Source organism: Ursus americanus, chromosome 21 (assembly GCF_024610735.1).
Source record: "Ursus americanus isolate L20-20 chromosome 21, mUrsAme1.1.p, whole genome shotgun sequence".
Lineage (NCBI taxonomy): Eukaryota > Metazoa > Chordata > Mammalia > Carnivora > Ursidae > Ursus > Ursus americanus.
In genome coordinates this window covers 14,144,823-14,158,216 of record NC_142147.1, presented here as the reverse complement: position 1 = coordinate 14,158,216, position 13,394 = coordinate 14,144,823, and the positions used below count along the sequence as shown (strand labels likewise).

The 13,394-nt window shown below is 42.5% G+C and overlaps 1 protein-coding gene across 8 annotated transcripts in view; it reads left to right on the top strand.

Annotated features, from left to right (window-relative positions):
* Nucleotides 1–13,394, top strand: part of PSME3IP1 (proteasome activator subunit 3 interacting protein 1) — a 33,694-nt gene that overhangs the window by 8,275 nt on the left and 12,025 nt on the right. For all 8 annotated transcript variants that reach the window (XM_087870455.1, XM_087870452.1, XM_087870450.1 and 5 more), the window contains 4 exons: nt 3,414–3,555; nt 4,076–4,174; nt 4,586–4,708; nt 9,559–9,691. In XM_087870455.1, the coding sequence (XP_087726581.1) occupies nt 3,429–3,555; nt 4,076–4,174; nt 4,586–4,708; nt 9,559–9,691 (482 nt within the window). In that variant the 5' untranslated portion in view covers nt 3,414–3,428. The remainder of the gene's footprint in view (nt 1–3,413; nt 3,556–4,075; nt 4,175–4,585; nt 4,709–9,558; nt 9,692–13,394) is intronic.

The window sequence follows — 13,394 nt, the reverse complement described above, 5'->3', positions numbered from 1 at the left end:
ATTCATTAGTTTTGACTTTGTTTTCGGGAAACCATCCCTTTGAGAGACAGTTTCTCTGTCAAATTCTAAAGCCATTGTCTTTCAATTTCCTTTTTTCAGTGTGCTTTATTTTCATTTTTGGTAACCATCTCTGATTCCTGGTTTTGTCCCTGTGGTGTGAGAGATGGTTAATAGCACAGACTCAACCCTTCGGGATAGAAGTTGAATTCTAACACTTAGAAAAAGATGAGAAAGAGAGTAAGAATTTCTCGGAGTCCCATAAGTTTATCTTTTCCCAAAGTTAAGTGTTGGGAAGATTGTTATTTCTCTAGAGTTTATATTTCAAATTAAGATCCTTTGCACGTGTATCTTGAAGGCTTTGTCCCTTGAGTTTCAGGGATCTTTGTTAAAGTTAAGTGAAGGTAGGTTCTTCCTTTTCCAAAAATTCAGCAGGCCGTGAAAATTAATGATTTTACTTTCTTAATTTTGAGTTATGAGAATAAATCATACAGTCTGCAGTCTTATATAGATGGAAACGTGTGAGATTCTAGGTTTTTTCATTTTGGCCCACTTTTCAATGTTAAAATTATATATATATAATTTTTTTTTTCTAAATGTAGAATGAGAATGGAGAGATGCATTTAATAGGAATGGCAGGGCATTGTCATATCCTAATATTTATTTCCCAGGTTTAAATTCTAAGCACTCTTGATAAGTTCACTGCTTGGAAACACTATTATTTTTCTCCATTTCATGAGATTAAAAGAACTAGGGATGTTTGGCCCAGAAAAATGACAGATTAGGAGGAACGTGGGAGTTGTCTTCAAACAGTTGAAGCATTGTCGTGTTGAAAAAAAGGATTTGGCTCCTTTTCTGTAATCTCAGTGGATTGTGGCTATGTGTGGAATTTATAGGGAGACAGATTTCAATTTGATTTAAGGAAGAACTGTCCCTACCAGTCAGATCTACTTAGGGAATCGGCTGCCTGGGAGTGAGTACATTGGTCCCTGTTGAAGTTTTATTTATTTATTTTTATTTTTTTAAAGATTTTATTTATTCATTCGACAGAGAGAGAGACAGCCAGCGAGAGAGGGAACACAAGCAGGGGGAGTGGGAGAGGAAGAAGCAGGCTCATAGCGGAAGAGCCTGATGTGGGGCTTGATCCCATAACGCCGGGATCACGCCCTGAGCCGAAGGCAGACGCTTAACCGCTGTGCCACCCAGGCGCCCCCCTGTTGAAGTTTTAGAATATGGGTTGATTGAAAATCTGGGTATGTTTGGTAGATTCGTATGTTGGATGGAGAATCATATCAGGTGGAACATAAGGACCTAACCCACTCTGAATTATTTACCAGGAAATAAGGGTGAGGGGAAGAAACCAGATAGCCAATTTAGGGTGAGGGAGGAGAGCTGCAGCCAGCTAACAGGATAAAAAAGGGGGGACATCGAGGGTCCAGTGTGTCTCTCCCATTCATAAGAGTCCTAAGTTAAGACATTTAAGAATATGTTGGCTCTTGTTTCGTAAGGGGTTATTCTACAGAAGCTGAGGAATTTTTGGCATGGTTAGCAGAGATGGAGTAAATCTGTTTCTGTAACAGGCCTTTGGCTGGAGACATTGAGTGAGGCTAAATCACAAGTGTCCAGGTTGTGGGCTTTAGGTGGGAACAACGGCTTCTGCCAATGGAATTAATTTTCTTTCTAGTGAATTTCAAAATTCTCTCTCAGGATTGTTACATTGAACTAAACTTCAGCTGCGGTGGGCTTTAGGCTGAAACTATTCTCTTGTTTGGAATGTTTGAATTTGTTTTCTCAGCTTCCATTTTCATCTTTATTAAAATGTTTACACGAACATCTTCAGCCTGGAATTGGTATACGTAGAAAGCTGAAATTGACATGTCCTTCTTTTCAACCAGGATCCCCAGGTTTCTGGGGAGGGGGATGGCGAAGTGAATAAGCGTATGAATTTTTTATGTCCAACCTGGATTTTATTCTCAGCTCTACCGTTCACCACCTTTAATTACCTTAGAAGAGTGACTTAACTCATCTGGGCTCCCATTTCTTCATCTGTAAAGAGATATTTCTCATAGATCAATGGGAACATAAATGAGAATACTACACATAAAAATGTATTTAGTGCATGGTAAGAGGCTCAGTAAATGGCAGCTACTTTATTTTTGTGCTGTCAGTAGACTTTTTTTGTGTGTGAGAGAGAGCAAGAGTGCAAGTGGTGGGAGGAAGGGCAGAGGGAGAGGGGGAGAGAATTTTAAAAGCAGACTCCATGCTGAGTGCAGAGCCCTACATGGGACTTGACTCATGGCCCTGAGATCTCATGATCCTGAGATCATGACCTGAGCCAAAATGAAGAGTCAGACACTTAACCAACTGAGTCACCAAGGCGTCCCAATGATGACTTATTTTTGTTACTAGGGGTCATCTTGGAATGGACATTGAGTTGATGTGCAGAATATCTGCTTCCTTGTTAGGGTATAATTCTATGAATATATAACATGTCTGAGTAGAGAGTTAATTCCACATTTCTTCAAAAGGTAAGAAATTAGCAAAGAAAAGCAGAAAGGCTTAAAAGGACTAATGCACACTCTATCATTATTTTCTTCTCCCTTCCTTCTGAAGAGAGGTTCAGGTAGAAGTATCTAGATTTGGGATTTGGGAATCTTGTGCATCAACATATGCATAAAGTGGTTGAGGGCACTGTGGGAGTGAGAAAAGAGAAGGATTGAAGATAGACTCTTTAATGGCATAGATCTGTAGCTCACAGGAAGGCAGGCCAGGAAAGAGATGGAGGACTCAGCGTAGGCTAGTGCATAGGACATTGAACCTGAAGTTGGGAGGTCTGGGCTCTAGTCTCACTTTCTCCATTTGGGGTTTGTGTGCCTCTAGACGTATCCCTTCCCTGCTGTACAGATTAGACTTCATCTCCAAGCCTCCTTGAATATCTGAGTTTCTCTATTCTGAATCCACTTGGAAACAATAACATGCAAATGGAGGTAGTGGAATGTTCCTGAAACAGGAATTTCAAGAAGGAACAATGTCAGATGTCACAGAAATAAAGGAAGATGAGATCTGAGAAAAAGATAGGATGCCCACGAGGCCAGTTTGTCTTAGAGAGGGCCCAAGAAGTATTTGCAGTGTCGACTTACTGTGGAACAGCCTGTAATGACAATCATTCCAGGTCCTCTCATTGACTTCATAAATAACATAAATGTTAATAAAACTGCCTGATACATTAAGAAAAATGCAATCATGTGCTTTCACCAATGATCTATAAATTAAACTACTCAAAGATTTCTTTAGTTCAAGGTTGGAGGGAATTTTGAGCTGGTCTCTTGCTAGGTGAGACAGAGCTAAAGCTCCTTGTTTCTCTTTAGAATTTTAATTGCAGTTCTCATTTGAAGTGTTTCATTTGTTTTTTGTAGACCAATTGTTCCATTATGGATGGAGGGGATGATGGTAATCTTGTTATCAAAAAGAGGTTTGTGTCCGAGGCAGAACTAGATGAACGGCGCAAAAGGAGGCAAGAAGAATGGGAGAAAGTTCGAAAACCTGAAGATCCCGAAGGTATATGGGCTTGTAGCCTGGCATTCAACAGAATGATCTCTGATCTTCCCAGTAGCCTTCGGAGTAGGTACTAATGTCCTCACTTTGAAGTAGGGGGACTGAGGCTCAGAGGGGTACAGGAACCTATGTAAGTCCTCTGTGGCCGGGAGCAGAACCAGGGTACTCACTGTCCACTCCACCTTCTGCCTTCCAGAAGATTCTGCTAGTCTCTTCCATCTGTACAGGTGAATGCAGGATCTGAATGACTGAGAATGTGGCTGCTGTGTAGGGTTGGGCTGGCCCTCCATCCAGTTAACTGTCTCAGGCCATGGGCCCTATTGACATCGATAGCTGCCTTTGAGAACTGCTGGCCCTTTTTTGAGATCCAGAGGGAAGCTGTGGACTTTGTACTATTTTTGTGTTATCCTTGCCTTCAGATCATGCAGAGACTTGACTTTATCTTTAAAATCCTTTGCGATTTGAACATAATGTGAAAAATTCTAAAGTATGTACCTTTTCTTCCCCCTCCCTCTTCTTTCAGAATGTCCAGAGGAGGTTTATGACCCTCGGTCTCTATATGAAAGGCTACAGGAACAGAAAGACAGGAAGCAGCAGGAGTATGAGGAGCAGTTCAAATTCAGTAAGTTTCCAAAAACAGAGTCCGGCACCCTCTGCAGGGCCTTTTCGATGCACTTTGGCCTCACGCGACACTTTTTCCAACTAGCTATGGAACTGTCTTGATGATCTAGTCTCTAGATGTTCATTTGGTGCAAAAGAGACAGTCTTCTGCCTTCTACACCACGTGGAACATTTTTGTTTAGAGCTCAAGATACCCATTTTAATTCTGTGCTCATGTCTGGTAATGGGAGAAATGCCTTGGTTTTATGCCGTGTTACCTCCCCAAAAGCTGAGGTGTTTACACATTCTTTCTTCTAATCCTCTAAAGGATCTGCTGCTTATTTTAAAAAAAGGGGGAGGGGGAGAAGGAAAAGTCTTATTTACTGTTTTCCCTTTAGCTTGCTAAGTGTTCCTTGTTCAATTATTTCCTCAGAAAATATGGTAAGAGGCTTAGATGAAGATGAGACTAACTTCCTTGATGAGGTGTCTCGGCAGCAGGAACTCCTGGAGAAGCAACGAAGAGAAGAAGAACTGAAAGAACTGAAGGAATACAGAATATCCTTTGTACTTTGAGAGAAATCCGTACGGTGTCTGTTTTCTCTTCACCGTTTGTGGATTTGAGTTTCTTCACAAATCGAATGAAAATAAGGTTTTTCTACCTAGTGACCCCTGAGTTCCCTTTCAGCACTGGTCTCCCTATGACTGAATCACCAGCAGCGATTGGTGGAGTTCTGTAGCATGCGAGCGTCTGTTGCAATCAAAAGTCCAGATCCTTTCGGATTAACTGAAGGCCTAAATCCTAATAGACAGTACCAGGGTATTTTTGCCTTGTGGGATTAGACTTTGAAACAGATGGGCAATGCAGTCAACTCATCCAGGGGAGAAATTGGCTTCTGAGTTTTTTTTTTTTTTTTTAAAGATTTTATTTATTTATTCGACAGAGATAGAGACAGCCAGCGAGAGAGGGAACACAAGCAGGGAGAGTGGGAGAGGAAGAAGCAGGCTCATAGCGGAGGAGCCTGATGTGGGGCTCGATCCCATAACGCCGGGATCACGCCCTGAGCTGAAGGCAGACGCTTAACCCCTGTGCCACCCAGGCGCCCCGGCTTCTGAGTTTTAAAAGGAAATATTTAGCAGCTCTCCTGTGTCCTTATTAAGACCTTCCTTAGAGGTGTAGGCCGGTCTCTCCCCACGGAAGGGTAGAGAAAATGACAAAGATGACTTCACTTTGGCTCAGCGTTGCCTTTTTCTCTTCACTTGCATGTCTGAATGGCATCCCACTTAGAACTTGGCTGAGTCCGAATTCTCAGTTCTGTGTGCCACACCCCTACCTTCGACTCATCACACTGCCCTTGCCCCCACAGCCTCTTCTTTTTCTACTCTTTCCGATCTCAGTAATGGCATCCCTATGCCCCCAGGTGCCTGGGCCAAAAACACCTCCAAAATGTGCTCCAGATCTGTGCTGTTCAGCTCTCTCCATGCTTCTTGGGACCACTGACCACTAAATTCGTCTCTGCTGCTTCTCTTGTCCGCAACAATTCATTCTCCAGACAACAGTCAAAAGGAACATTTGAAAACATACGTGGAATCATGTCACTTTCCTATTTGAGACACTAGTGGCCTCTTGTGGCATTGAGACTTAAGTCTACATTCTTACCAGGCCCTGCATTATTTAGGCCAACCCACCTTCCTTTTGCGTCTTGAACTTACTCATTTGTGTTCACTGTACTCCAGCCCATTGGCCTTCTTTATGTTCCTCTCACGCTGAGCTTTGTGATTTCATTTCAGGGCCTTTGTATTTGTTGTTTTTTGGCCTGGAATGCTCTGCCTTCAGATTTTACAAGGCTGACATTTTATAGCACTTGGGTGTCAGCTACCATCTCCCCTCCTCAGAGACCTCCCCTAAGCACCCCATCTAACATTTCACTGAACCATGTTACTGTGTATGATGTCACTTTAATAGTAATTTTCACTATCTGAAAATCTTAGTTTGCTTACTGGTTTGTTTGCCTCTTTACTGCTGGAATGTAAGATAAGATGCATAAAAATAGGGACTTAGTCACCACTGATTTCCCTAGTGCCTGGCATGTAGGTTCTCAGTGTGAACAAATTAATGAATGACTCTTAGGAGAGGTTAATGAAGCCACCCTAGCTTTTTTCCTATGAGAAGGCTTATTTGAATATTTCAGGCTTATATGTTGAATAACCTCACTAGTGTGATTGAACAGGCTTTACCTCTAAAGTTGATGATACAACTGCATGTATGTGCTAGTTGGTATTTTTTTTTGCAAGGGAGCATGCAGGAGGTTCCATTAAAGGTCTATGTAGGAGAAGATGTGGACTGATTCCCAGGGATTTGGTTTAAATCAAGGAGACTGACAATGGTTGAGATAAGGGGCAGCAAAAACTGCTCTGAACTGGTAGCAAAAGACTTGGTTTCCAGTCTCAGTTTTCCTAGTGGAATTCTGGTATAACATTTAAGATCGGAAAGTCATACCTCAATTCCAGCTGTAGGATTGCGGCTGACTGTTCTGGAGCTCCCCTCCTCCACTGCCTTCCCTGGTGACTCTAGAATAATGTGTGCATTGATGTTTGTAGAGATGGGCAGATAGATGTATTGAATTGTGTCAGGCACCAGACTTTTTCCCTTCAGGAGGTACGTTAATTACACCAGTCACTAGAATTAACGTCTTGTTTTATGTGCTTAATTTGGCAGGCTGGCAAATAAGATGTAGAGTGTCTCCCAAAGCAGCATTCTGGAGAGTAGTGTTGGTTTGGTATGAATGTGCAGAGCCCTTCAGTTTTCAGTTCAAAGGGAAGAATGAACAGGGCTGCTGCAGTAAGGTCAAAGAAACTTTCCCGCCCTGCTGACATTACAGCACAACACTCGAGAGGCCCCAGTGTTGGAAACTTGGTAAGTTCCGACTGTCTGGAAAAACTGAGGAGAAGCATGCCTTCCAACCCACTGATACATAATGCACTAATCCTGGCATGCAGGTACCGAGAGACATGTTGAGATAGGAACTGAAGGATTAGATATTTGCTTATTGAAGCTCTAAATCAGGAGCTGGTTCTTGGCTTTGCTTGATTGTTATAATAGGATACATTTTATAATGTGATACTTGTGAAGGCAGATAAGCTGTGGTTTATGCCATATAAACAACAGAACTCTTGTTTTCTTCAGATTAAACCAGCATTTAGCAATATTATATGTAAGAACCATGTAATTTTAAAAAATGCCTCATCTAATGAATTCTTTGAAATTTTTGAGGTGTGTTTGTGTTTTTAAAGCATTTTAGGGGGAGAGGAACTTAAGGGGAAAAATGGTTTATGCTTTGGCTCTGGATCAAAAGTAATAATTTTACACCCCCCCCCAAAAGAAAAGGTGGAGACTTTTTTTTACTCTAAAAGAATAAAAAGTGAAGTGTTGATTTCTGTTTGTCTTACTATTATAAACACACACGTGTTTTATTTTTTTCCATTTTTATTTTATTTTTCAATATTAAGAATTCTCTAAGAGTTTATCCCTTAACAATGGAGTTGCAGTTAAAAATCAGCGTGCTGGTGGGTTTTGGCGTTTGGTATTAGAAGGATGAAATCTGATTCTTTCGTTTTTACTCTAGAAAACCAAATATAGGGGCGCCTGGGTAGCGCAGTCGTTAAGCGTCTGCCTTCGGCTCAGGGCGTGATCCTGGCGTTCCGGGATCGAGTCCCACATCGGGCTCCTCCGCTGGGAGCCTGCTTCTTCCTCTCCCACTCCCCTGCTGTGTTCCCTCTCTCGCTGGCTGTCTCTCTGTCACATAAATAAATAAAATCTTAAAAAAAAAAAAAAGAAAAAAGAAAACCAAATATGTAATGTTCACATGTTATCAGCTTCCATGTTGACTCTGAAACCATAAATTGATGAAACTCAGAATAGTACTGAGCATTTTGCATAATCCCCATTGAATACTGCAAATATTTAAGGTAACCGGTGCTTGTAAGAACAGAGTTAGTGCCTGAAGAGTGATCAGAATTAGAATTTCCTTATTTCTGATATCCGGTTTTCTTCAGTGTTCAAAGACCGCATACCCCTCCGCCCACCCCTTTGGGCTGATAATACCTGCTTCTTTGATTTCTTGGTCACTAGATGTCACTATTGTTCCAGTAAGGCACTGCTGCCTCTTAAAGAATTGCACCACATCCAGCACTTAAAACTATTGCCTAATGGGTTGTGAGAGTATGAAACTGAAGGGGAGGAGGGGCTGGTGGAGAGAACAAAAGAAAGTGACAAACCTTGACAGCCAGAGATTGACGTCAGGCCTGCAAGAAGTGATGTTAGGAGTGAACTGTTTGTGCTTATTTATTTAATAAGGAGAGAGTGAGCATGAGCAAGGAGGGGCAGAGGGAGAGGGAGAGAGAATCTCAAGCAGGCTCCTTGCTGAGTGGGTGTGGAGCCCAGTGTGGGGCTTGATCTCACAACCCCGAGATCACAACCTGAACTGAAACCAAGAATCAGATGCTTTGTTGACCAAGGTGCCCCTGGTTGTGCTTTTATTTTTTTTATGTATTATTTTTTAAAGATTTAATTTATTTGAGAGCCAGAGAAAGCACGAGCAGGGGGAGGGGCAGAGGGAGAAGCAGGCTCCCTGCTGAGCAGGGAACCTGATGAGGGGCTCGATCCCAGGACCCTGGGATCATGACCTGAGCCGAAGGCAGATACTTAACCGACTAAGCCACCCAGGTGACCCTGGTTGTGCTTATAAAAACATTTTGGTTCTTGTGTTGGATAGGCACTGGGGTTTCTCATTAAAAATCACCTTGAAGAGAGGTTTAAACAGTTTCCGGGGCCTCTGGAGGTCCTCATTCAGTAGGTTTGGGACAGGGGAGGGACTCTTTTTTTAATGAGCCCTAAGGTGCTTCTGATGTTGTCTTGTACCAGCAGAGAAGTTAGTCTTCGTGATGCCCAAGATTGAATGCCACTGATGGTCATAGGACATTCTGCAGGATTTGATTTTACCCTTGGGCGAAAAAAGCAAATACTTAAAAATTTTCAGGGAAGCCACATTTTTTCTGTGGCATTTATATTTCTTAAGATCTTTGTTTTCCCCAGCAAGCTGTGGCCGTGTCGTTGGGGAGGTTTCTGACCGTAACTTAGATTTTCACTGAGAATCGGAGGGGAAAAGTTTGCTTTTCTGTAATATATTTGGCTTGATTTGCCTTCTTCCTCCGTGGTTACCTTCATTTCTCTTTAAATCATCTGCATATGATTGGCAGAATAAAGAGGAGAGGGCATTGTTTTTAATATAAATAGGCTAAACATGACATGGCAGAACTGAAGAGCTCATGGATTATGTGTCTTCTCTTGATTTACCGTTGTCCTGCTGTAGCTCTTCTTGCTTATTGTGACCCTTAACCTCTAACACAGTAATCTTAACAAAGTTGGAATTTCTCCAGAAAACAAGAAGGAGGTGGAGAAGAAAGTGGCTGTGAAACCCATAGAAACCAAGAACAAGTTCTCCCAGGCAAAGCTGTTGGCAGGAGCTGTGAAACATAAGAGGTCAGCCAGCACTCACACGACTTCAGTCTCCCTCTGACTGTGTACTCTGAAATGCCACTTGTAATGGTAGCCTGAGCAAATGGTTACCTAAGTGGCAGTCTTGGTGACGTTTCTTTGATAGCCCTACCTCTCCCTCCCCTTCAGATTTGGTGTCTTTTATAGTCTTTGAGCTTTGTCTCTCTGTTCATTCAGCAGAATAATAGCTACTCTTCATTGGGCACCTGTCATGTGGCAGGCATTGTGTTAAGTCTTTCCGTTGTGTTAATGATCTTACTCTTTCCGCAAGTCTACACAGTATAAGTTTGATTGGTTGAGAACCTTTTTTCCAAGGTCACAAAGTAATAGGAGAGGTGGACTTCAATATTTGAGCATCTGTTTCTAGGCAAATGAGGTAGTGAGTTGTGTGAAGGGATTTGGGTAGGGTCTCCCGGGAGCAGGGAGGAGGAAACGCACAGTTCCCTGGAGAGGGCCTGTGAGCTCAGGTCGGGGAAGGTAGGGAAAGCATTAGAGGGAGATGTTGGCCAGGTAGATGACTAGGGCTTTGACAGGCACACAAGGGATAGGAGAACATACCGGGCAGCGGGAACAGCTGCTGCAAAGGCAATGTGGCCTGTGAGACTGTGGAAGCTGTGACCGTGGCACAGACCTGACTGGGCTCCTTGCTGCTGGATGTGGGGTGGCAGCACTGCCTGGAGGTTTTGATAAGTTCTGTCTTAGGTTTGCTCCTCCCCTGCTAAATCCTGAAACGGCACCGGAGTGATGAAATCTGGTCATTTCAATTTGACCAACCATACCACGGACGAAATAATGTGAAGTTTGAGTGCAGTCTATTAGGAAAAGCAATGCGGTGTATTGGCAAGCAGCCACAGGTTTTCAGGAGAGTGCACTGATGCGCTGTTGTGGTTTGGAGCCCCATCCGTCTGTTGCAGATGTTCCCCGGAACATCGCTCACATATAAAAATGGCACGGTTTAGCAGTGGAGGGCAGGAGTGGCGGTAACCTGAAAAGGGCCAGTCACCTGAGCCATGAATTATTCCGTTCAAGGTTTTTTTGGGGGGGTGCAGAGGAAGAGGCAGGGAGAGAGAGAATGTTAAGGAGGCTCCACATCCCGCGGGGAGCCCGATGTGGGGCTCCATCTCTGAATCCTGAGACCATGACCTGAGCCGAAATCAAGTCAGACGCTTAACTGACCGAGCCACCCAGGTACCCCTATTCCTTTTAAGTTCATAGAAGTTTTCATGCCTGGCCCAGTGTCTTTCAGGATTTGGTCCTGGTTCAGTTTTATTTGACTTCACCAAGAAAGGGCCCTCTAGGTGGGCACTTAGATACTTCTCGGCAGTGTCTTGCTGCTAGCAGAATGGACGTTACAACTGCCTCCCTTACTTAGTTCTTAGCTCACCTTTATTAGATCATCATTTATTGTTGTTTTGTGTGGCAAGGTGCTAAATGAGTCTCCTAGGGCAGGAGTTCCTCATCTACCTAGGCCTGGGTTTATTAGAATCACCCGGGAGTTTGTTAATGTGGATTCTAGGCCTCTCACTAATTCTGGCTCATTAAGTTTGAAGTGAGGTCTTGGAGTCTCATCCTGCAAGTTGCATGGATGATTCTGGTGCTTGTGAAAGAAAGTCTGATGCCTGGTGTGTGCCTAGGACACGATCAACACGAGTGAGCCTACCTCTGTGCTCCCTCTCCCTGCCATCTCCCTGCCTGCCATCCTCACCCCATCCTGCCACATCTGCTTGATCATTCTCTGCACGTCTTTACTTTTCGTAGTTTCGGGGTGTGTGTGTGGGAGGGGGTGTTGTTTGTGTTTGGGTTGGTTTTGGCTAACTATATAGGTATCCCTAAACGGTATAATAGCTTGCTTGGTTTTGAATTTTAAAAAAATAATTTCATTTTGTATATGATCTATGATCTTGGTTTTTCACTCAAATTGTTTCTGTGATTAAAAAATTGTGTGTGTGTATTCACGTATGTATAGCTGTAATTCATTCATTTTCCTTGCAGTATAATGGTGCTTTATATGAAATACCAAAATGTGTCTGTTCTCTTGTGGATGCGTGTTTGAACTATGACAAATGGAGTCGAGAGGTGTAGGGCATGCTTTGTTATGTATGTGCAAATGTTTCTTCAGAGCTCTGCTGTCCAGTACAGGAGCCCTTGGCCACCTGTGGCTATCTAAATTTAATTAGAACTAAAATTTAAAATCCAGATCCTTAGCCACACTAGTCATATCTCAAGTGTTAAAGAGCCACGTGTGGCTAATTGCTGCGCCACTGGACAGCACAGATACACCAATATATAGTGATTTTGTAAAATGTCTCCTTGTGGTCTTAATTTGCATTTCTTGTTAACAAATGTTGCTGACATTTTATATGTTGATTTGCCATTCATGTGTCCTATTATATGGAAGGTCTAGTTCATATATATTGCCATTTTTCTACTGGGTTATTTTTATTTTCTTAATGATTCATAGGTTTGTTTTTTTTTAAATACGGTGCTGACTTTTTTTCTCACAGCTTATAGCTTTTCTTTTTACTTTCATTAATTAATTTTAAGGTGGTCAAATATATTTGATTTTAAGGTGTTTTTTTGTTTTTTTGTTTTGTTTTTTTAAGGAGGCTCCACTCCCAGCGTGGAGCCCCAGTGTGGGTCTTGAACTCATGACCCTGGATCAAGACCTGAGTTGATGCTTAAACAACTGAGCCACCCAGGGCTCCAGAAACTTATTTTCTAGCAACATTTACATAATACTTATGCTTTTCCCCAGTGACCTTCAGTGTCACCTCTGTCTTAAAACAAGTTTCCCAAGATCCATGGGTTTGTTTGGGAGTTCCTTGTTTTCTGTTCTTTGGGTCTGTTGGACCAGTACCACTCTGTGTAATTATTGTAGCTTTATAAAAAATGTTGGTATCTGGTAGGACAAGTCTCCTTACATTTTTCTCAGGGCTGTCTTATTTATTGTTGGCCACTTTGTTCTTCCATATAATTTTAGATTTAGATACATTTAAATTTTACATTTAGATTAAATTTTAGATTAAGTTCTTTAAGTTGATTGGAATCTTACTAAATAAGCTTGATAAATTTATGGAGAGAACAGCTCTTTATGGTTGTGAGTCTTTTTACACATGGCATATATCTACATTTGTTTTCTTTAATGTCATTCAATGAAGTCTTACAGATTTTTTCCAAAAGGTTGTGCATATCTTTTGTTAGATTTATTACTAGGTGTTTTAGATGTTTTTTGTTACTGGTTTGTAAAAGTGCAGTTGATTTTGGAGTATTTACATCTAGCCACTCAGCTCTTACTAACCTTAGTAACTCTAATAACTCTTACTAACTTTTATCAGTGGATTCCTTTGAAAATTCTATGTAGAGAGTCACTGTCTTTAAAAGACAGCTTTATTCTCTTAGACCTTTAAATTTCTTTTTTTGTTTGTTTGTTTTTAGATTTTATTTATTCAGTAGAGCACAGAGGGAGCCGGAGCGCGAGAGGGAGAAGCAGATTCCCCACTGCACAGGGAGCCCGAGCCCCACGTGGGGCTGAGGGGGGCTGGAGTCCGAGCCCCACGTGGGGCCGAGGGGGCTGAGGGGGCTGGAGCCCGAGCCCCACGTGGGGCCGAGGGGGCTGGAGCCCACCACCCTGGTATCACTACCTGAGCCAAAGGCAGATGCTTAGCCCACTAAGCCACCCAGGTGCCCC